We start from the raw sequence: 23,545 nt of genomic DNA on the forward strand, positions 1-23,545 counted from the left end.
TATTGCCCAGTGACAATCAAAGTCTGTCAATAAAGACTCAAACTTAAACATTTTCATCTGTCTTCTTCTTGTCACAGCGAACAGCACAGATGTTCATTCATGTGCCACATATGTTTGAAATCCAACACAAACTGTGTCAGGACTTCCTGATAACCTCGTACATTTGACTCATGCCACAACTTCATCGTGCCAGTAATCGTCATTTTATTGATGGTTTTATGACTGCCCCTCGATGTCGCTCTTTTCCAGTGCAATCTTGGACAGCTGACCAAAGGTATGTCCATACATGAACTTGTATCCTGTGGGATAGTTAGACATGCTTAAACTTTATATTAAGATGGCAGTTCACCCCAAAATCAAAAATACATATTTGTCTAGTTTGTTTGTCTAGTTCCATTATATTCACTTGAATATAATGAAACTAGACGGCACTGTGCTCCTGGAGCTCAAAGTGCCAAAAAAATACATTTGAAAAACTCAACAGCAATGTCTCTTTCTAGGAATCATGACACGGTTACTCAAGATAATGTACAGACCTTGTTGTGACCTTGTCTTTCTGCCAAACTACACTTGCCAATCGTATCACTACAGAGAAGGAAGCGTGCATCTACTCATGGGCGAGAGGCTTGTGCTCGTGACCGCATGTGATGTACACATAAATGGGGTCATGATTTCTTCTTTTTTCAAATTTTTGGCATTTTGAGCACCACAAGTTGGTTGCAATCTAGTTTCATTATATTCAAGGGAAGGCAGACGTATTGAAACTCGGCAGCTCACACCAAAACGGTCTAGATGGATAAAAAGCACTACAGCTAAGAGGAAAAATATGTATTTTTTTATTTTGGGGTGAACGGTCCCTTTAAATTCGGACAGAGGAATTGATGAATAAATCACAAGACATTATCGTGTGAAACACTGACCTGGGATGTGTCCTGTGAATGATGGCACCACACCCCTGTTGGCTGGATTGATTGTGGGCAAGGGAGTTATTGTGCTGTTCCTCCTCTCTGCGAAGTCTTGGGCGTTGGGGTCACTTTGCTGCTGCTTCCCAAACTGGATCAGTGCCTCGTTGGTAATCATGGGGTAACTTTTGCCCATCAGGAAGCGAGATTTTGGCACATGTCCTGTGAAACCTGGAAAAAGACATGACTTCAGTGAGATGATGGTGAATTTTAGGAAGATCTTTGGCATGGTTTGCAAGAGATAGAAAGTGTGAAAGCCAGTTTAAATATTGTTCATATAAATGTAAATAACTAATGATTAAGAATTTGGTTCATTTCTACAAAGCTTTTCAGTCTCTTTAAGCTCTCTGCTTGGTTGAAAAAAAATGGAAACAACTGTTAAAGTTCCTGTTGTGGTACCTGAGATGAAGTACTTGCGCGGGTCATCATCATCCATGGAGTATGGTTTTCCAGCTGCGGTGAAGGGCTTTAAGGGCTTGTAGTCGATCACATGGTTGGACATTGCTATCAAAGGGGGTTTCGGCCTCTGGACAAACATGCATGACTCAGATATTATACAAAATGATGACGTACCAGACCTGTTTACGCTTTAACAGAAAGTTTGTTAAGATTCTACAAAAAATTCATGTAAATCTCAGAGACACAATGCCTGCATCTGTCGTCGGTCCCTCTGGAAAGCTGACCAGTTCTCATTCTCTTTAAAGGGTGGATAACATTACAGTGACACTGGAGTTCCACCATGGATAATTGAACAAGTGTGAACCTACTCAGAGCTGCCATGTCAACATATATGTGTGTGTGTGTGGGCAATAGAGCGAGAACGTGTGTGTTTGGGTTACCTCAAACTGTTGGCTGCTGTTTTTGGCAACAGCTGGCGGGTCTGACGATTGCCGTTGGATCCTCGAACGGCGCTCCTGGTAAAACTCAGACAGCGCTTTCCGACGTGCCTCAGAGTAGCTGCAGGCGAAGTAGTTCTGACTTCTTGGAATGAAGCCTGAAACACCGACAGGTGACATCAGAGCTGGTTCACCTGAATTACTAGTGGCGTCGAGCCATGAGGCCAAAAACCAAAACAAGGACTTTTACTTTGAAATCACCAATGCGAACACTACAAATATGGCTGCTTGGTGTACGTTATCGTGATTTTCAACACTGATCTACGTAACTGGTCGTTTATACTTAATAATTTAGCAAGTGGACACAGATTATTCTCATGTTCTCGTCGTCTCATGTTATTGTGCCGTAGAAACTCACATATTTAAATGATTATTGCCAGATTATAACTGACACATGCAGCTGAGTGACACTTCACATCATAACTCGGTAATTAGCTTGTAACTTTACCGAAAGATTTTTGCCCCCACTATGAAATTATTTCCCATGAGGTGTTCAGTTACTGTGTTGACCCCTGCTGTGTGAGTGTGTGATACCTGCCTGTGTATGTCAGAGAGAGCACTGTTGGACCCTGCGGAGGGGACGTGACCTGAGTGGAGGACCAGATGACTGGAGTGGTTCACATCAGGGCTGGTCAGCAGCTCAGCTGTGAGCTGGCTGTAAGACTTCCCCATAGTGTACTTGAGCTGTGGACAGTAACCTGTGTAACTGAAAACAACAGGCAGTCACAAACCCAGTAGAAGCTTTAGGTAACACTTTAAAGGGACACTGTGTAGGTTTGGAGAAGAAATATTGACAATAATAGGTAATAATACAAACTCTGAGAAACAAGCTGTTCTCAGAGGAAAATAAGGTCCCTGAACACTGTTTAAAAGGATAATTAAACTTTAGTTAATGAGTTAGTTATTTTACTGTTACCAAACAATGAAAAGCTTCATAAACCATTTATTAAGCAATTAATACCTGATGTTTATTTTTAGTAAATACTGTGTAGTTCATCTATAAACATTATTATGATGGACTTTATAAGGTTGTAACTGACGTTTATAAACCTTTACAACTGCTTGATTAATAGTTAATAGAGTTAATAGAGTTGTATTGTTTGTTAACAGTGAAATAACTATGAGCTAAAGTTTAATTAATTATAAGTTAATTTTAATTCTCAGTTTGTCACAAAGATTTAAAATCAGCACATTTGGAGCTACATTAAACTTAAATATGTAGTTGAGGCGAGGTATCAAGTTGCATCAAACGGAAATACTCGAGTACATAGTACACGTACATACTTGAAATGTGTTTATAAAGTATCATATGATATTTTCACTCCATCGCAGCATTTTATCTCATTATATTGTGTTTCATCTCACGTGTCCATGTCTCCTCCGATGATATGGAAACGACATTTCACCAAGTACAGTCATGCAACATAAATGATTTCATCTCTAATATTAACATTATTCGCTCATTTTCTGACCGACCCTGGCTTCAGGAGCCGTGTACTCACCCCGGGATGTAATGTGGATCAGCTGTTACCAGAACTTTGCTAAACTTGGGGGCGTATTTGTCCATGTTGGTGCTGCTGGAGCTGCGGCAGCGGGTCGGTGCTGTTTACTGGTTGCTACACAGAGTTAAACACAAACACACAGATGGAGCTCAGTCACTTTAAACCTCTGACGTCTCAGCGACACGTTTTCTGGAAGTGTTTAAAAACAAACATTGTTATGCTACGAGATGACGTGCAGGAGAGGAGTTCAATACATTTATAGTCCTGGTGCTCACTTTATGTTGTCAAATCCAGCTGTAATGTTGCCCTGCGGACTTCTTGTTGATTTGTAAAACTGTGGCGTCACGCTGGTTTTAAATAAGAATACGTTGAATAGATTTAAATGACTACAGATCAAACATGGAGAGTTTCTGCTGTCTTTTAAATTGAAAGATTTTTAAAAAAATGTTGGTTTTTTTTAAATAAATGCTCAACAACGACCCCTAGCGGCTGAATGTGATGTGGGAGGAATGTTTACAGTGACCAGGAGGCTTATACTGTAAAGACCAGGGCCCTTTATTTATTTATTTATTTATTTATTTATTTATTTAAACTAAAACCACTGATAATTAAGAAATAACTGGAAAAATAAACATAGATAAAGTAAGATTAATTAAAGTCCCCCACTTTATCTTAATTATTTTAATAAGTATAAGAACCTGTAAGGCAGTATTTATTTATGTTTTATGTGTAAATAATGGCTGCACAATTAGAAATATGAAACAAAACAGCATTATAATGAAGATGCCTCAGTCTTACATTTTCTCCAAATGCAAGAAAACAGGTTTGTTTTATAAACAGACACGAACAAATGTCACATCATCATGATTACTTCAGTGAAAATGACAATTTAATTGACATTTTCTGTACATAGTTATCTGGCTTCATGAAGACCTAAAAAACCATCGAGAATAACACGTTAAAGGTGCATTATGTAGTTTTGGAGAAGACATTTAGAGGATCAGGAGACTGATTTAGAAACTAAATAAACAAACTGACCAAACACAATTTCATACTGTTTTACTTTGTTTTATATATGGCGGACCCTGCCACCTTTCAGGCTTCAAACAGTGTTCTGGTGACCTTATTTTCCTCTGAGAACAGCTTGTTCATTCAGATATGGAAAATAATATTGTATGATTACCTCATTAATATTGTATTTATTCAATTTCTCAGTTTGAATTTCTTCTCCAAAACTACATTGTGCCCCTTCAAGTTTTGTTTTTATTTTCTCCTTCATATTAAAATATACTGTAACTCTCACCAGATTTATCCCACAAAATACAAACAACCTGAGCTCAGTGTCAGTTGTAGCTACAGCCCTGATATGGACATTGTGTAATTTATTAAGACAGAAACATACAAAATTAAGGTGAACAAACATAAATAAATAGACAATGGATTCAATTTGTGTTTTTTATTGTTGGTGGAAGAGTTATTATTCATTACTGTCTGCACACACTGATTTACAATAACCTGCTTCTGTAGTGTGTGTGTGTGCGTATGTGTGATAAGATGACCCACTCTGTCACAGTTCACCCAGGAAATGTAGATCAAATCAGTTCACAGGAGTGTCCATTCTCCACATTCCTCTCAGATAATTCTTACCGGAGTGACGAAATACCATTTACTTTTCATACAGTCCCCCTTTTCACACACTCACATACCATCACACTGTAAATCCACTGAGGAATTCAAACATATCGTGTTCCTCATTCTCATGTTCTCACTTCTGTTAAAGCTTCCATCTCAACTTGTGACAAAGATTAATGTCTGAGACTTCTTGTTTTATCTGTTTTATCAGCATTCCTTTACAGCACCTCCGTGTCTTAAAAGCTTTCTTCGACTCAAGTTTTATTGTCTGTGCGCACACACGCAGGGCAAATCTATATAATCGTGTCACGGCTTGTTCCTGTTATGTCTTGGATTTCTTACAGATGTGACGACAAATCCAACAATTCAAATAACACCACAGATGAGTCACTGTTTTTTTTTCCCAGGACTGAGTGACAGGAAGGAGCAGGTATGAACATGCAGCTCCCGCTCTGTGACAGGACAGATGTTAGGGATGGGCGGGGTGAAGGAACGGAGGCGGATCACAGGGGATGTTTTGAATTCTGCTTCAGCCTAAGTCTGCGTAGGCTGTCTTTAACTGGTGTGCAGTTTCCAGTCGGAGTTCAGACGCAGAGGAAGGTGTGAGGGGCAGCGGTTTGGAGATGAATCTTTACAGGAGCTTTGGAAACCTCATGGAGACTTGGGTTACTGAAGGAGGCCAGAGTCCAGACTCAGAATGGCTTGGAAGTAACGATGAAGACCCTTCTACACCGTCCTCTGACACGGGGACGAACCTGCGCTCAGAATCTGTGGACTCTGGAGTGGAGACAGCCAGCTCCGACACATCCTTCCTTGCTATGTCCTGCTCCGTCTCGTCAGACAAAGCAGACATAGACACATTCACACCAGAGACAGGAGGACTCACTCCAGCCTCAACGTCACGGTCTCCCGTCCTGTCCTCTCCTCCACCTTCCTCTTCTGCCTTGCACCAAAAAGTGGAGCAAACTCTGCAGAGGACTGACTCCAAACACCGAAAGGACAATCTAGAGCCCCTCACAGTGGAGGAGGTGCTCCGGCGACGACCTCGAGCATCTTTTCAACCCAGAAGGCACGCATCGGAGTTAGTGAGAGGTCAAAGGCCACAGAGCTTTGGGCAATGGACAACGGTCAACACAGTAGAGCCCATGAGGCTGAGCCGCAGACGACCAGCGTCTATGATTTGTGACAAGCAGCCAGTTCGGAAAAGATTAGAGGTGAGATATGTTTATGTCGCAAAGCAAACTATGTATAAATATTTACGAAATTAGCATTTTAGGAAAAACAGGAGCGATACAAACATTCCCATGATGTGTTTCACTTCTCTTTGTGCTTATTTGGAAGCAGTTTCAGTGTGACCTCAGTTTCACAGTAACATGTATGGTCTTGCACAGCTCACACAGGCTTGTAACTGTAAAAGGAAGGAAAGTCCCCGAGGTGTGACAAGGTCTCTACTTTCTTACCTTAGTTAAAAGGTTGCAACACACAGTTTGCTCTCAAATCTAAAGTGGGCCGGGAATGTCATTACTCATGCAGGATCTCTTTTAAGCTAGCAGCCCGTCACGAGCCCGTCTGCGGTGCGAGGGATCATAAACCAGTCTGCCCAGGTGACTTTATGCCCACAGGCATTAGAGGAATGGACATGACATGTGGGGGAATTTAAGCAATCTGTGTGGCTTTAGATACACGCTGTTAACCACAGAGCGGAAAAAAATGTGTCTTGATTTAAAATGAGATTTTGAGCAAAGGTGTAAAAGAAGAATGAAGAAGTTCCTCTTTATGAGTCAGTGAGCGACAAACAGGTCCTGCTGACAGCACACAAAGGTGTTGAAATAACTGGATTAGTTGTACCTGCTGTATCCAATTAACTTCTTCAAGTTGTTTTAGTCCGTAGGTGTGCGTGCACACTGTTCGTTTCTCTGAAAGCCAGCATTAAAGGGCTTTGAGAAATGCATTAGCCTGCCGACGAGTCAAACAATGTAAAGTTGGCATAATTACTCAATTATATACTTTGCTACTGGTACTTTGCAATCACATGTAATTACAGTTTAATCATCCTGTTTCATTGTTCTGTTCAAAGTTCATGCTAAGGACAAGTTATATTTAATATTATCATTTAGTGTGATCCATATCCTGATATTACAAATATCAAACTCCCATAAAATATCTACGAATGGTTTGGATATTATGTTTTATTAGTAGTAGTATTTTACTATTTATCTTTTATTGTATTCTTTTCTAAGTTTGTGCTGAATGAAGTTACGATCAACGAAAAGTTCACTGATAAAATGTTGTCAACTAATAACTTGGCTTGGACGCAAAATGGGAAACATTTCATTTCAGCTTGTTAAAATGTGAGAATATTCTCCATCTTGCTCTTTTGTTTTACACTGTTATGAATTTAATATCTTTGAGGTTTGGACTGTTGGACGACTGTTGGATGACACATTCAATGGAGACTGATGGGGATGTCATTAGTTTTGCGGGTGTAAACCATTGAAGTTGAAAAATGTAGTCTTCAAAACCACAAATGTCTGCCTGCTGGTGACACTAGAGGATGGACGGGGATCACAGATGTCAGTAGCACCATCGTCTGGGCACCGTGATTGTGTGTTCAAGATTTCACGTCAATCCATCGGGCAGATGTTGACATACTTTAGTCTGAACAGACTGACCAACACTGCCCCCCATAGAGCCCTGCATGGCTAATAACTGCTGCTGGATAATGTCCCCTATGATTTGTTGCCTCCATCAAGGAGGTTTTTGTGTTGGATGGTTGGTTTGTAAGCAGGATTACACAAAAACAACTGAACGGTTTTCCATGAAACTTGAATGGAGGATGGGTCTCAGCCCAGAATAGAGCCCATTAACTTTTGGTGCAGGTCCGGTTGAAGGGACAGATCCAGGAATTTTTTTTCTCATGTTCTCTAACATTGTGAGATAGTAAGATTTTTGACATTTTTATTAATTTCTCAGGGAATAATGCATGGATCTTGATGAAAAACATCAATGGTTTTTAGGTTGCTGGTGTCTATGAGTGAGTTTGATGTAGATCCTGAGCTTTAATTATGGAGAAACACTTACGGGTGATATAAAATTTAGAGTGATACAAGGTTATCCAGTTTGATATTGGATGAGGCTTGAATTAAAGGTGACTGTCAGGCCTGGGTGGAGATATGCGCTCTAATGAGTGCCAATTTATGTTTATACTACAGTATTTTGCAACTTTGAATTACAGCTTGACTAAACTTGTAAAGCTACATTACATTTCTATCCTACAAGGTAACATTTTCTTGCTCGATGATCTGTGCAGGACCTCGGCGAGGAGGAAGGGAAAGGACTGAGTCCCGGGCTCAGCTACCTGGAGCAGGTGTGCCAAATGTTAGAGGAAGTTGCCAGACAGCAGATGCACAACCAAGCCTTACAGATGGAGGTGAATGCCCCGCGGGAGCATCAGGAAATGGAGGTGAGCCAGGTGAAGACATTCATGTACAACAACTCTGCAAAGCAATTATGAAGGAGTCACAGATTCCACATCAGACTTTATAAACATGCCATGAGCTTGTCAATCTGGTAATGATAGGATATCATCCTGTAGCCTGAGGGTTAATACAGATCAAAGCCTGACAATATTGTTTTTGTTATCACTTGGCTCTCGTTTAGGCCTCCCAGAGTGACTCTAAAGCTGCTGAGGAGGACCTCTCTTCTTGTCAGAGTCTTGAAAGAGCAGAGCAAACTTCCAGTGAACCCCAGCAACGGAAAGATTATCGTCCCGGACATTTTCGGCAGAGATCATCTTCGGACACAAGTCTTGCAAAACTACATTTAAGTGAGTCCCAGTCGACCTGTTTCTTTCCATTTTCACCTTTTGTGTTGATATGTTTTGTTTATTCAATATCTTCCTGCCAGTCTGATGTTCTTGTGTTTACTGTGGGCTTATTGTTGTGTGTGCTTTGTGCAGGAAGGCTGAATGCAGACTGCAGGGGGCAGCAGCTGAGTACAAATGACCTGCTGGAGAAGATAGAGGAGGACCACGAGAAGCAGGTACGATACACTCAAACACATAATCAAAACAACAGCCCTTATGTTGTAATAAGATAGATGTTCTATTTTTGTCCTCATAGACTTCTTATCATTTTGATCCACAAATATTTATTGTGTCTTTTCAGGAGTCTAAGAAAGAAGAGAATAATAAAACCTACAAGAACTGGAGATTTAAAATTGGGTCTCTCAGAAGAGATGACTCTGCTTCGAGAGATTTAAAGAGGTGAGATATGATATTTATAACTGTAACCTCTAAGAATCATTAATCTCACATGATGCATGATGCTCTGAGGAAATGTGTGTCCTGCTCCAACATGGCAGCCGGCCACAGCGACGCAGTGGTCCGGAGGTAATGCACAGTAGACGCAGAGGCTTTGCTGGGAGTTCATTTTCACTCCATGCTTCTGCTCCTCTTGAACATTTTGTCCCCTGTTTTTTCATGAACCTTAGCTTACATACTGCTCGCAGCTTTTCCTATGATGGCTTATTTCAGCTCTGTTTCATGAATTTTTTATCCATACAGCCAACAGATGCAGCCATCTGAGAAAAACTCGGCCCGGAAACGGTTGAGCCAGCTGTTCAGGAGGAACAGGAGGAAAACTCTGCCTGTGTAAATGATGACGGATGGATGTTTTGGTTTCAGCTCTGAAGAGGAGAAAGACTTCCTTCAAGTCTGAGCACTGTCGCTGCTTTCAAACTGACTGCCTATTCAGCTCCTGTGAGGGAGCAGTCTGCCATGTTTATTTATTGTCTGCTACATGTGCCTTCATTATTTATACCGATAAACAATATGATTTTCTATAAAATTGTGATGGGGAATTTAATTTCTCACAGCACTACGCAGCTTGGAATACATATATCAACCTTGTATATATATATTTTTTGCAAATCTGTAAAGACTACTGGTGTGCAGTTTACAGTATGTTATTCTGTAAATGTCAAGTAATATAATGTAAATATAACTCTCTCTTTGAAATTCTTATTCATATTGTCTTGGTCTATATTTCTGCATTATGAGAGAAACATGCTTCAGATCCATCAAATACCCAAATACTGAATGTGCACATATGAGCCTAAGCCTTTTGTGGCTCTAGAAGAAGCTGCATGCAATTACCTCCAGTGATGTCACTCAGGCTAAATTGCATTGTGGGTTATGTAGGCCAGTTTTGGAAAGTGTTTCACTCTGATAACACTGTTGAAACTCATTATCGACAATAACCAGAGGTATTGCCTTTTTTATTCTACACTTTCTTCTTCCTTTTTTAAAAACATGCTGCCTACATTACCCACAATGCAACCTAGCCACTGAGCGACATCACTAGAGGCAATTTATCAGATTACATGCAGCTTCCTCTCAAGCCACTTAGGCTTTATACTACTTTTTCACAAATTTACTCCAACATGTACTTTACAACTGTAAACACACTATAATGTGTGAAATTCAAGTTATCCTTTAAGGGTTTTTAAGGAGTGAAAAAACTTTCAAAATGAGCAAGCGTGAAAAGCATCCTTGACTTTGTACCTGAAAATTACCTTATTTTTTTAAGCATCATAGTCATTTCTGATTCTTCCTCCTAAATTGCAAAACATAGGTTGTAGATTTGGGGATGTCCTTTGTGGTATTTGGTGCATTTCAACCCACTCAAATTGTCCAGAAAGCCCATTAGAAAATACCTCAACATATTGCAAAACAATACAACCATTAAAGGTGCCAATTCTGTAGAAAAATAGTTGATTGTTGAGTCTCAGGTCGCCAAATACTGACCCTTTTGGCCAATTACCAGCTCAAAGCGTTGCTATTTGACTACCTGGGAATGAGACTACTTCCTCCAGAATCGCCTCCTTTACCTTTAACTATGCTCTTAAAGTATGCATCAATATTTAAGACAAAAAAACGAAGGGCTCCAGTTTCATAGTGCACTAAGTAATAAAAAGGAAAGCCAGACTTCTGCAGCCGTCTCCTTTCTTGCAGCTCGGCAGATAACAAGTGCAGGCCACACAGAGTTACTTTTATCATTTATTTAATCTTTATTCACCTAGGTTGGGGGGATAGACCTCCCCTGGCATTCCCATGTAAAGAGATGTCAATGACAAACACGTCCAACCAAACGAGAGAGGGTGAATAGGATTCCAGTCCATACATAAAATACATTTATTTACTATTTCTCGAACCATCGGCATCCGTTAGTCCCACACAGCATCCATCTGTGCTATTAAATATATAGAGATAACATCTGTGGAGGGATTTATTTACTGTATGTCTGTGAGAGAGGGGGGGAGGGGGGGATTGGCAAAGAGGGTGTAGCTTATAGACGAAAAGAGTGGTGGCGGCGGTGGTGGTGGTGGTGGGAGGGGGCAGCGTCGAGTCATGCCTGCAGCGTCCCCCCTTGTCTACATGATGCCACAGGAGGACAAGGGGTTGGCGATCTGGCAGGTGCAGGCTGACTGGCAGTATTGGCGCACAGTCTGGTAGCAGCTGCGGTCGGCGTCCCCGCCCCACTGCACGGGCCCATTGGGGTCAGAGGGCAAGCGGCTCAGGATGCTGGTGTTGATGGCCAGAGCAGCCAGGCCATAGTCAGTGAACAGCACCGTCTCGCGCCGGCATGTGGGGCAAGAGATGAACTTGTACTTGGGACAGGACTCGTAGAGGATCTGCAGGCACTCCTCACACACCGAGTGCAGGCAGGAGAGGATGCGCGGACGCTTGCCGGCGAAGTTGTAGGTGTGACCGCAGGTGGGGCAGTCCAGGGGCTCGCAGGGCATGACGGGTCCCGAAGAGGAGGAGGAAGAAGTCGAGGAGGAGGTGGAGGAGGAGCGCAGCACGTACTGGTTGACGATGACGTCCTCCATCTTGTAGTGGAACTGGTGGTAGCAGATTTCATTGGCACTGGTTTTGCGCTGCGCCAGGAAGCTCTGCTCCCTGCGCAGGACTGGGGCCGCAGGGGACACCATGGGCCGGGGGGAGCCTGTCATGTCCAGGGTGATATCGCTGCAGGCCTGGTTGACGATGATTTCGCCTTCGCCTCCTCCGTCCCAGGCCACTCTGGGTGGCGGGGCATAGCGCGGCTGGGTGACGGGCACAGGGCACTCTCTGGGGAACTTCTCCGACTGGATGATCTTAACCGTGTCCATGGGGATGGTGACCGGCTGACGCCTGAGGCAGGACATTCGCACGTTTTTGGAGGTGGGAGAGATAGGGGCTGTGGCTCTTATCTGCGCTGGACACACCTGCCTGGTTCTGGGCAAGGGGAAAATAATTGGGCTCTTGCTCATAAGTCAGCCATTCGAGGGAACATGGGGACGAATGGTTGCCTCCATGTTTCCCTCAAAGAGATCCCCCTTGTGGTAGACGCGACTGTCAGCCTGAGTCTTTATGAGGGGCAGACAGATAGGAGAGCTCAGCCAGAGCACCACAATCTGCAGCTCTTATTCTGTCACTGCTGATATGTACAAATGATTTAACAATCCAGCTTACACTATCTGACCAGTGTTGACTACTTAAAGGTAGTTTTTTGTTGTTTTTACTAACTTATTATGCTGATGTTCCTGTGCTGTCTCTGATGGCTGTTTGCAGAATATATAGACACAGAAGGACAGTGAGTACTTTAGCACAAAGATATGTTCTCACCAATAAATAATCTCATATGCACACAGATGCTCACATATATACATACAGTACAGGTTGGTGGCTTGAGAGGGGTGTTGGGGGGTTGAGTTCAGGCAGTTCATAAAGGTCCAAGAAGTTATTGTCTTGAACTATATCCTGTGGCCTGCCAAGGAAACTCTTGCCTTCTCGAACTAGCCCTTACATGTGTTTCTTGCTAAAACGCCGGCTTAACTTCCTGTTTTTGGCTGCGGTCGTGCTCGAGTGCGTGAGAAACATAGAAAAAGCTGCAGTCTGTCCCTTTGCTCTTGATCCAGTTTGGTCAGGTGACCCTGTGTGACCCTTTAGGTGGCTTGTTGATAAGAAAGAGGGAGGAGGTCTTTCTCAGGGGAGGTCTCCTTCAAGCTCAAAGCCTCCTGAATTCCTTCTCCAGAGGTGGGAGTGAAGGTGTTTTTGGGACTTTCAAACAGTCCTCCCAGCTGAGAAGAAGATGTGATAACAGTCTGAAGGATGCCTCTGTGCTTGTCTCCTTTTTTCAGTGTCTCAGACTCGATTCCTTTGGTCCATCTACCTGTGAAAACAGTAAAAAGATGTATTCAACACATGCATTTTTGCTCCTATAAACACATTGTGTTATCGTGAATTTTAAGTAGATTTAATATGGAAAGAACAGGAACAACACAAGTTCACAAGAAACATGCTTTTTTACATTTTCATTGCATTTTCTTGAAAGCATGCTGCACGGCTGCTTTGACTGAGTTTACTGTAGCTGTATGAAGATCAGGTTCTTTGTGTTGACAGAGGCTGCTCACTCAGAGAAAAAAACCTTTTGTCCTACTTCCTTTTGCATCTTGGCCTCTGCCCAGGTGAGTCTCTTTAAAGAGCTGAGAGATAATTATTATGTTGCCACACGCTCTGGGGAGCGGCACGGAGCGTACGCCTCGCTTTTTAACTAAACAAAATCAGCGTGCCACAAAGTCGGAAGATTATGTGGATATGAGGTGTACTGATAATTTCAAACACAGAACCTGCATGTCTGAAGTTTGTGGTGAGTGTAAATCAGATCAGTTTAACCTCTCGATCAGATGCAGTCCACTGCACCACCACTTTTAACTATGGCCTAAGTAATACAATTTAATTGATACATTTTCACGACAATGTGACGAAAAACTGAAAATGGGCTTTGAACCACTGAGTGTTTCTGCAGTATGTGTTTTATGATAATCCTGAATACATTTGAGCTTTAATCACACTGTAGATGTCTCAAAATCATGTTATTTGTCATGAATTAGATTTCTTTTATTTGGTGTGGTGAAGATTATTCGAGATGTCATTTGTTCTGGCACATACACACATACATGTTATGCATCAAAATGTTTGCCTTAAGCAAATGTTTGCCCCCCTACACACCCCAAGAGAACACAGACAGCCCCCTTTTCACCCCTATATATTAAGATAAGCTCCACCATTTTAAAGGAAACATACGTATTATGCCTATTTTGGGTTACTACTAAAATACATTTACATGCTATAGTGCTCAAAAAACACACCAGATTTCTCATACTGTCCAGTGCTGCAACATTGTATTCCTCCCTCTGTCTGAAACGTTTTTTTTTTAGCTCCTGTCTCTTTAAGCCCCCTCCTCCTGAAAACCCAGTCTGCTCTGATTGGTCAGTTCACACACACCTGAGCCAGCACCCCGACAACAAATAAATCAATTTAATTCTTACGTGCCAATTATGTGACATGGTGACATAGTGTGATGTCACAAAGTCACAGAATTAAAGGCGGGACTACTGACGAGGCGTTTCAGGAGCAGTGTTTTCTGTGGGAGAGAGGAGCTTCTGTTGGTGCAGATCTTTTTAATTGTCAAGATCTTTTACATGCACAAGAACCTATAAAACACTGAAGGAAAGGAAACAAACAAAAAAGCGCAATAGGTCTCCTTTAAGACTTTTTAAAATGTTTAAGAAATCGTAGAGTGTTATATCAGTCTTACACTGTGCTGTAAGCAGTAACTATAACCTGCCTCACTGTCTGCTCCGAGCAGGTGATTGTGACACACATTGTGGCTATGTATACTTCCTGTTTCCTATCAGCATCATCTTGTGAGTTGCGTCAGTTTGACTCGAACATGCGTGGGAACAGTTTATAGTCCCCATTGAGCGTTTGTGTCATACTGTGTGTGGGTTTCTGGAAAAAAAAAAAAGAACAAGTGCACGGACGAAAATCTTTAGTTTGACCATAACAAAAGCTGCCAAACAGCAGAGGAGGGAGGATGACACATCTCTCATTCTCTGCACGGCTGTCAACACTGATGATTCATTACAGGAAAAAAAAAACTGAGCAGAGGAGGTGACCTACATGGTGAGGAAGAGAGAGAAAAAGAGAGGAGAGAGAGCGCATGCAGTGCTGGTTCTGGCTTCTATTTATGGTTTGTTTATCTATGTACCACTCAGTGGTTTCCTGCCCCCATCCCCTGCTGAAGATTCACACCGAATGAGAGAGATGTACCTAACAGGCGGAAGTGCTTCAGCCCAGTACTTTCACGTGATGCGGCGAGCCATATTGGGTGAGCAGGCAGACGTTTGTTTCTCCCCTTTATCCTCTCTCAATGTTGACATATCTGCATTGTACACCTCAACACACAGAGCTGTTTACCAGAATCACTCACAGTCTCACCACATGTGTTCCTCCAGCACTGCAACACCTCTCCTAAAATAGGCTTTCTCATCCTCTTGCAAACGCAGTATGTATTCATACACGTTTGGTAAAGACAGTGATATATTTAGGGGGTGACGCTTGGTGCTTTTAGAAGATATTTGTGCAAGGATTTTTTGAGAAACAATCATCATGAATGCGTGTATGATGGCCTTAAAGGTGCAAGCATTAACAGTAAGAAGGACATTTGTACAAAATGACCAAAAATGTAACAGTGACTGAGCCTATAAAAGACAATTTTCCCTAAATCAAAATATTATGATGACCAAAGTCACATTTCATGAAACAAACACTGAATGAGCCACCGACAATCTAAGTCATGATATTAAACATAACTGTTTGATGATGATTTTTGGCTTCTTTGGTTTAAAAATGTGTCGAAAAACTCTATGACACTATAGTATACTCCATTATAATCATGTTCCTAGCTCTATTATTGGTTATGTAAGTGCTATAGTGTTACTTTAGGCCTGAATGTTGAATTTAATTCAAATTATAGTAATTAATGATTAGAATTAGAGCTAGCCTGATAAATCTGCTTATATTAGCTAATTGCAGACATATCTGTATTAGTGTGTATATGGGCCAATAAATAACAGTGAATTGTCTCACAGAAATGCCAAAGATATGTTTGAGGTAATTTAGAATAGAAACAGTGTCCCTGCTACATTAACTGCAGAAAACAAAAAAGCTTACAGGATTTGTAAAGTATTTATGTTCATGCAAAGAAAAACAAAACAAAACAAAACAAAACAAAACAAAACAAACTGTACGCTGTAAAGTTGGAAACCGATTACCTCAGAATAAGCAAGTTAAGTTGTACTAAACTAAAGTTGTATGAGCTAAAAAGTAAAAAAACAAACAATCAAACAAAAAAAACCCTTAAATTATTAGTCTACTTTACTTGGTAATTTTGAGGTAATCCATTTCCTTGAATTTTTAAAGTCACTTTCTGTAAAATAGTGATATTGGTATTGGCCTACAAAGTCTAGTATCAGTTGAACTACTGTTTTAAAATCAAATCATCACCATCATCATCAACCATTGTTAATTCAGGAGATACGTGACTGAGCATCAAGCTCTTTTACATCAATGCCGAGGCTAGAGGGATACAAATATGGTAACAACCACAGTACTAACGATTAAGAAATTCCCAGGCCAAAATAAGAGCAGATAGTTCAAACAACCATGTATGTCTGGACACATCTTGTGGATATAAACAGCTTGTGAAAACATGTCTGTCTGCTGGTGACAGGGGTCGAGTTGATAAAGCATCCAGGCTGCATGAGGAGCCTTTGAGCCTGGGGGAGATGAAGCAGCTAAAATTACCCTCTAATTTGGTGACAGTGCTATGAAAAGGGCTGATAACTGACGCAGGCTGCCTGCTGATGGGCCAGCTTTGGCGCAGCCTCCTCCTAATCGACGGAGCCCTCTCCTGTTATGTAAGGAGCTCATCTCCGACCCAGCCACCATATTAACACGGTGCTGCAGCTCTCCCACAGTCTTGACATTGAGTGTGTGTGTGTGTGTGTGTGTGTGTGTGTGTGTGTGTGCATAGCTCTGGATCCTCTCCCTGCAGAGGAATTATTACACTAATGAAATCATGGCAGGCATTTGACCTCGTCATCACAAGCACAGAGGAGGAAGAGGAGAGCTGACCACAGAGTTGTCAGAGGAGTCTGTCTCAGCAGCAAATTCCTCATACCATTAAACACACAAAGAGCTGCATACACAGTGTAAAGTCACACACACACATATCCTAGAACATTCTCACCCTCGGACGACTCCCCATCATGTACGTGGCACCACCCTTTACATTCCAGCCGACACACAAACAAACAGATAACACACAGATAGAGCCACTAAGAGGGACGTTTTTAAATGTGTGTATCATGCTGGATTTATCTCCGACTGATTAAACTGACACAAACACACCTTAAGAGAGAGGAAAACACATACACAGATCCACACGCCTAGAACATTCCTATCCTCTCACACTCCCACTATGCTCACACACACGCACACACACGCACACACACACACACACACACACACACACACACACACACACACACACACACACACACACACACACACACACACACAGCTCAGGTCATCATGATCAAACTGGATCGATTCCACCTGTGCAGATCGGACAGCAGACGAAGGGCACCATGTTCTGAATGACTCATGGAGACCCCTCCCTCCCCTCCCTCGCTCTCTTTCTTTTCTCTCAATGGATATCTATCTATTAATCTCTCCATCCATCCATCCATCCTGTCCATCCATTCATCTGCACGTGCAGTCTGTTCGTCTGGTCCGAACAGGCAGTCCGGGTATTTGTGCCCCGACACCACCACATACCAGCAGTATGTCAGGTATGCCAGCTATGTTGAGATGTGTATCCACATTCATGCCTTGGCTGGTAAAAAACATCGCTGCATCTCTCCTCGGACCTGTGTGGGGTATTATGTTATTTAGATTACGTAACAAGTTATGACCTTAGCGTGATCTGAGGACAAATCCTCAGATTTACTGTATATTTGCTGGCTGCAGCTTTTCTCTGGAAATCGTGGCATTTGCAGGGGATTCAGTGAAGTATTGTGAATGATTTCAATACGGGAGGATTTACTTCTGGGGCATGTTGTACAGTTTGAGTGCAGTGCAGCTGGTTTTTATGTCTATAATACCAAGATGTCCTTTTTGTATAATATTTTTTTTATAAGTCATGCCTTTCTCAATGAGCTTTGGTTTGTAATAATCTAATTTGCATGTAACAAAGGCAGGTTGATGTCAGGCGAATGCAATTTAAAGATTTTAATAGAAGATTTAAATGTTTTCCCCAGGACTCACATCCAGATATGATGTTTAGGTCTAGTTCTTATTTTTAGAGTCCGTCCATCAAGCTGTGATTACATGCAAGTACTCCACACAGAAGTGTATGATGGCAGTCTCATGTTTGTGTTTTAGCATGGGCAGAAAGTGCTTAGCAAGTATGTGTGTGGGGGGGGTTGTTTTTAATAATTCAGCCTGCTGTCATTCATGGCAGACATCGGCCATTTTGCCTCGCAATTCATTACAGCCAAGTGCTCTTTGTTCTCGTTTGTGTAGCTCCCACGGCAACATGGCAGAGCTGCACACACAGGCAAGAAAAATAAAAGCAATAACCATCATCGCTCTGCCTGACAGACGCCTCATCGAAGATTTATGACGGAACGGTTCAGCGAAATGTCTGGCTCTTCAATAAGAACAGCCCCTTGATTGATTAAGACGATTGATTTTTCTTTTGAGGAGGCTGCTGTCTCAGCTCAGGGTTAAGGTGGACGGCGTTGCTGATGTCGTGTGAGCGGTGACCCGTGAAGGGACTGTGAGATAGAGGCGAGGTGGCCAAAATATTTAGAGGGTGAGATGGAGCTGCTCTAGCATGTGGGAGGGGTGTGTGATCAGGAGCGGTTATGCAATCGCAGCATGGTGTACCCAGCACTCTCACTGCAGCGCCAATGTATGGCCAATATGGAGATGCCTTAATGCTGCTGACATCTACAGAACAGGCCGTTCTTGCCCTGTCCCTATCACCCCCCCCCTCCTCTTCCTCCTGCCCCCACTGTCTGTCTGTGCAGAGGTCTGTGAAATGTCATAACCGCTGGAGACATGACACCCTGAAGATGCACATCTACACCGAAACCCACACATCGTCGCAGCCTTGTTCACAGATCCTAATCGTTGTTTGTGGTCGATGCAGATAAGCAGGCGTGCAGGTGTGTTTCTCTGTGCATATATGTGTGTCTTCATTCATGCATCCATGTGTGTGAGTGTGTGTCTGCAAAATGGACGGCCATGATGCAACAACCATGCAAATCCCAGCTTAACATAACAAAGCAAAAAGGCAAAGGCCACCTCTGTTTTTTTTTGACTCTTGCACACAGAGAGCTGGAAACCAAAGATCATTAGTTAGAAGCCACACCTCGTGGATCTGAAACATGCAGGTGCAAACTATGCAGATTAATACACTCCCCTATCTTTTCTATGACACAGATACAAGCCTTTCTCATCCTCACCTGTCTGCCTACGCACTTGTCTTGTTCCAGTCCTTTCTCGCTCCTGTTCCAGTTGTTGTTGTTGCTCTGTGAAGAGAAAAATGGAGCCGCTCGGTCTCTTTGTTCAGACGTTTGCCCGACCAGAGGGAGGATGCTCTCTCCTGTCCATTCGATTCTAGCGGGACGAACGACGAGCAGCAGCAGCAGCAGCGGCAGCGGCGAGGCAGGGAGAACATGGAGGAGATGTAAGATGGAGGAAGCTGTTGCAAGGTGGATGCGTCACGTCTCGGGCTGCTTTCATCGAACTCCGCATCCCTCGTTCCTCTCCTCCTCTTCTCTCTGGTACTTCTGTCCTTCACTCTCCCACCTCCACACCTACACCTCCGAGCAGTGGCTGAGCGTCTCCCTCCGGTCTCTCTTTCTCCATCCCTCGGCCACCGCTGCTCAAATTATTCAGCTTATTCTGAGCTCCTGCACTGTTACGTCCCCCCCTTCTCTTCCTTCCTCGTCGTCTGGTCTTCAGGTAAAACCTCTCTTCCCTCTCTGTCCCTCTCCTCTGCTGTTATCTCTCAGCTGCGGTTCATTACTCCTCTTTCTTCTTCTCCGTCTGCTCCAGTCAGTGCGCCTCGCAGTCACACATGCGCAGTGTTTTCACACATACATGCACACTCACACACTCTCCCTCTCTGTCTCTGTGCCTCTGGCTGCCTCCTTATGCATGTGGCTTGTTTTGCCTGCCCACCCCCCATCAGTCTCTCTCTCTCTCTCTCTCTCTCTCTCGCTCACTCCCTCTCTCTCGCTCTCATTGCTCTCTCTCGCTGCAGCACACACTGCAGTGCCTCTGCAGGCAGGATCACGTTTTCTAGCTGCCAGAGAAAATATTTCAGCCAATGAGGAACGTTAACAATATTACCCACCCTGCCCAACCCCCCCCCCGTCTAAACACACATATGCATACACACATAAACACAGATGCATATTTATGCACAAGTACGCACACACCGTCTGAGATATTGAGAGCTATGAATCATATGTTAATACACACGTACATACATAAGTACAGCAGCCGCGCACACGCAGGAAATACAGGAAGCTGGGACAAACAGATCTAATCTAGGCAGTGCAGCAGATATGAGAGGGCAAAACAAAGCATAAATTCACTTAAATCAAATTTCTATCAGGCTGCTGACTGGAAAAACAGATCTATCACACTCAACACTGGCCACATTTATCTCACTCATGTTCGCAGAAATGGATTTTTACGAGCAGACCCTCAAAGCAGAAAACACAACGTTGCAGAAGGTGCCATTTGTGTTCATTCCTCCTTGAGAATCCTCTAAAAGACGTGGCACTGGAAGGCAGCATCCTAAGCTCCCACCACAGATCTGCACAGTCAGTGATGTTGCATAATGCAGATTTTAACAAATGTTGTATCTGCTCAAGCCTTCATGCTGACCCATAAATAATCCTCAGATCAAAGTTGGATGAAAAAAAAAAACACAATGTGATTTTCAATCAGTGTAAGAGCTTACATAATATGAGAATCTAATGCAAAGTGTAATGGGAAGAGATAATGGAGCAGTAAGTCAGAGAGATGAGGGAACATCTGAAAACCAAAAAGCTCCTGTTTAGAGGAGTTTTAGCATAAACTTAATCCTCTGTAGATTTTCTCAGAAGTTTGAGAAAGATTCACAGTATGTGCTCAACACATCACTGATGCAAGTTAAGTTCCTCAAACAGACTCACAGTATACCATGGTATCTCTTGTTCCTTTTACCAAGTAACCTTTTTTAGGCAACTGGATTGCATTTCATATTCAAAACCATGCTGTTAAAGCCCGTTACAAAAAATAATTCTCTGTAACATTAAATATTCAATATCAAATACTGTAGGGGATTGTGACGACACTGCACTTTATGTCCCCCCAAGCCAGTACATAACATTTATGAGTGGTTTATGACACACTTTAATGCACTTGTAAGCAGGTAAGTGTTTAGAAATGTACATTTTTAACAATATAAAATGTTTTCATATGCAACATTATAATTGTTAACAAATACTGTACAACAACGGTCACTTAAAAATGTCCTTTAAGCTGCTTGCAACTACATTATAGGAAACCATTTATCAAACAATTGTTTTCTGCATATAGTTAGGCTAGTAATTATGGGAAGGGTTACCAGGATTAAAAAAAAATCAAAATTCAGCAACTACATATGACTAATCCCAGTAATTCTGTGTTACTTTGACATTTTGGTTTATATTCAGTATTTAAGTCTTACCAGGAGTTGTTAAACGGTTGATGTCTGGATCTGGAAGGGTGGGGAAGAAGGAGATAGATAGATATAAGAGAAGAAATATACAGTACATACATGAATCACTTGGTTTTGTTCAGAGGTATTGAACCTGTCACTTCATTATGAAGATGGGACTCCTGAAGAGCTGCATGGGTTAACGTTAAAGGGGACATATTATGCAAAACTCACTTTTTCCTTGCTTTAGTATGTATATTTGCATATCCGGAGTGCCTCCCCACCCCTTAAGCATGATTTTTCGACAACTAAGTCAATATTTCGTAAACTACTGGAGTCAGGGATTGGGTCTCTAAACGAGCCGTTTGGATTTCGACCGGATTGTGACGTCACAATCCGGTCTTTTGCATACTCCAGTCCTCGCGCTGGCTATCTCCTCCCACACTTGGCCAGCTACCTGGACGAGGATCCGCCATTTTCTCGTTCTCGCTTAACTTGTACGCGACAGCCTGACCGCTACCATGTACAACCCGAAAGCCGAGCACTGCTGCTCTGTCGTCGGATGCACGGATCCTCCTGTTTCGCTACATGGCCTCCCTACCAAAGAGGATATCAGAGCGAAGTGGCTACATTTTATTTATCAGGGAAACGTCCCAGCTTCAGTGAGTAAAAGTGTTACGGTCTGTTACGGTCACTTCACGCCGGACTGCTTCAGCAACCAGGTCAGGTCTGGAAGCTGGACTGGCAACAAGATTGTCCCTTAAAAGATGGATCCATACCCACTGTCAATGATGGAACTGTAAGTATTTAAAAAACAGTGTAGTTTGTGTTACTTTGGCCGTTTAGCACATGAGCTAACGCTAACGCTAATGCTAACGCTAATGCTAACGCTAACGCTAACCGTAGATGTAAATATGAGGCTGAACTAACGCGAAGTTATCGACGTTGGGCTTACTGGCCGTAGTATTCACGATAATGTTAATGTTACCAAACGTTAATTTGTCATATCAGCACTCTTTTAAAACATGACAGTGAATTGAGAAAATGAATTAGGATATTGAGATTTTATCGCTTCTAACCGGCCGGTGAATCACTGCTTGGCCGTGAACACGCAGAGGAGACGGGGTGAAATGTCTCGGTTGTTAGCGGACGGTGAGCTACGTTAATTCATTAGCATGTTGTGCTAAAGGACAGTGACCTGCACGTTACCTGCAGTAAAGCAATCACTACTTTGTTTTGGAGCCGGAGACAGGGGTTAGCTGCTACATGTCTGCTGTGCTACTATCGGTTATATGCAGGCATGGACACAGAAAAGTTGCTTCGCAAATGTGTATAGCTCGTTGCCATGGTCACGCGATGCCGTCCTCACGTCTTCCGCCCGGCAGGAAGAGGTGGGCGGCGCACGCAGTAGCTCATTAGCATAAAAGGGAAAGGCACTCAAACCTGCCGCTTAGAGCAGGGCTGTGAAACTGGTGTGTAAACACCCCTGCTGTGCTCAATCCTTCGGTTTTTTCGACCAAAGCATGTTACTATCATTCCATTTAGACATCAAGGAACCATGTCAACAAGCAGAAATGAGCATAATATGTCACCTTTAACTTAGCTCACTAGCAAATATCTCCAACTCTAACGTGAAGCTAGCTGTTCAGTAAATACCTCCAACTGTAACGTGAAGCTAGCTTTTCAGTAACATTAAATACATTCAACTGTAAAATTAAGCTAGCTTTTCAGTAACATTAAATACATTCAACTGTAAAATTAAGCTAGCTTTTCAGTAACATTAAATACATTCAACTGTAAAATTAAGCTAACTTTTCAGTAACATTAAATACATTCAACTGTAAAATTAAGCTAGCTTTTCAGTAACATTAAATACATTCAACTGTAACATTAAGATA

General features: G+C 42.5%; 2 protein-coding genes across 3 annotated transcripts; both read right to left on the reverse strand.

Moving 5' to 3' along the window:
- Positions 1–216: 216 nt before the first annotated feature.
- cimip2b (ciliary microtubule inner protein 2B) lies at positions 217–3,425 on the reverse strand. Its single transcript, XM_073478405.1, has 6 exons — positions 3,361–3,425; positions 2,419–2,564; positions 1,802–1,983; positions 1,362–1,488; positions 921–1,133; positions 217–299 (listed from the first exon to the last, which is right to left on the reverse strand). Exons 1-6 carry the CDS (start codon positions 3,423–3,425, stop codon positions 217–219), a joined length of 816 nt encoding a protein of 271 aa, XP_073334506.1.
- Positions 3,426–11,047: 7,622 nt separating this feature from the next.
- rnf208 (ring finger protein 208) lies at positions 11,048–20,060 on the reverse strand. 2 transcript variants are annotated; one of them, XM_073478144.1, is made up of 2 exons: positions 19,417–20,060; positions 11,048–13,208 (listed from the first exon to the last, which is right to left on the reverse strand). In XM_073478144.1, the coding sequence occupies exon 2, from the start codon at positions 12,304–12,306 to the stop codon at positions 11,425–11,427; it is 882 nt and encodes a 293-aa protein (XP_073334245.1). In that variant the 5' UTR covers positions 12,307–13,208; positions 19,417–20,060; the 3' UTR covers positions 11,048–11,424. The 2 variants fall into 2 exon arrangements, with proteins under 2 accessions (XP_073334245.1, XP_073334244.1); XM_073478143.1 differs by having other exon boundaries at positions 11,108–13,208; positions 19,433–20,054.
- Between the last annotated feature and the right edge of the window lie 3,485 nt (positions 20,061–23,545).

The sequence above is a fragment of the Pagrus major genome, chromosome 12 (genome assembly GCF_040436345.1).
Source record: "Pagrus major chromosome 12, Pma_NU_1.0".
In the NCBI taxonomy this organism is placed as follows: Eukaryota; Metazoa; Chordata; class Actinopteri; order Spariformes; family Sparidae; genus Pagrus; species Pagrus major.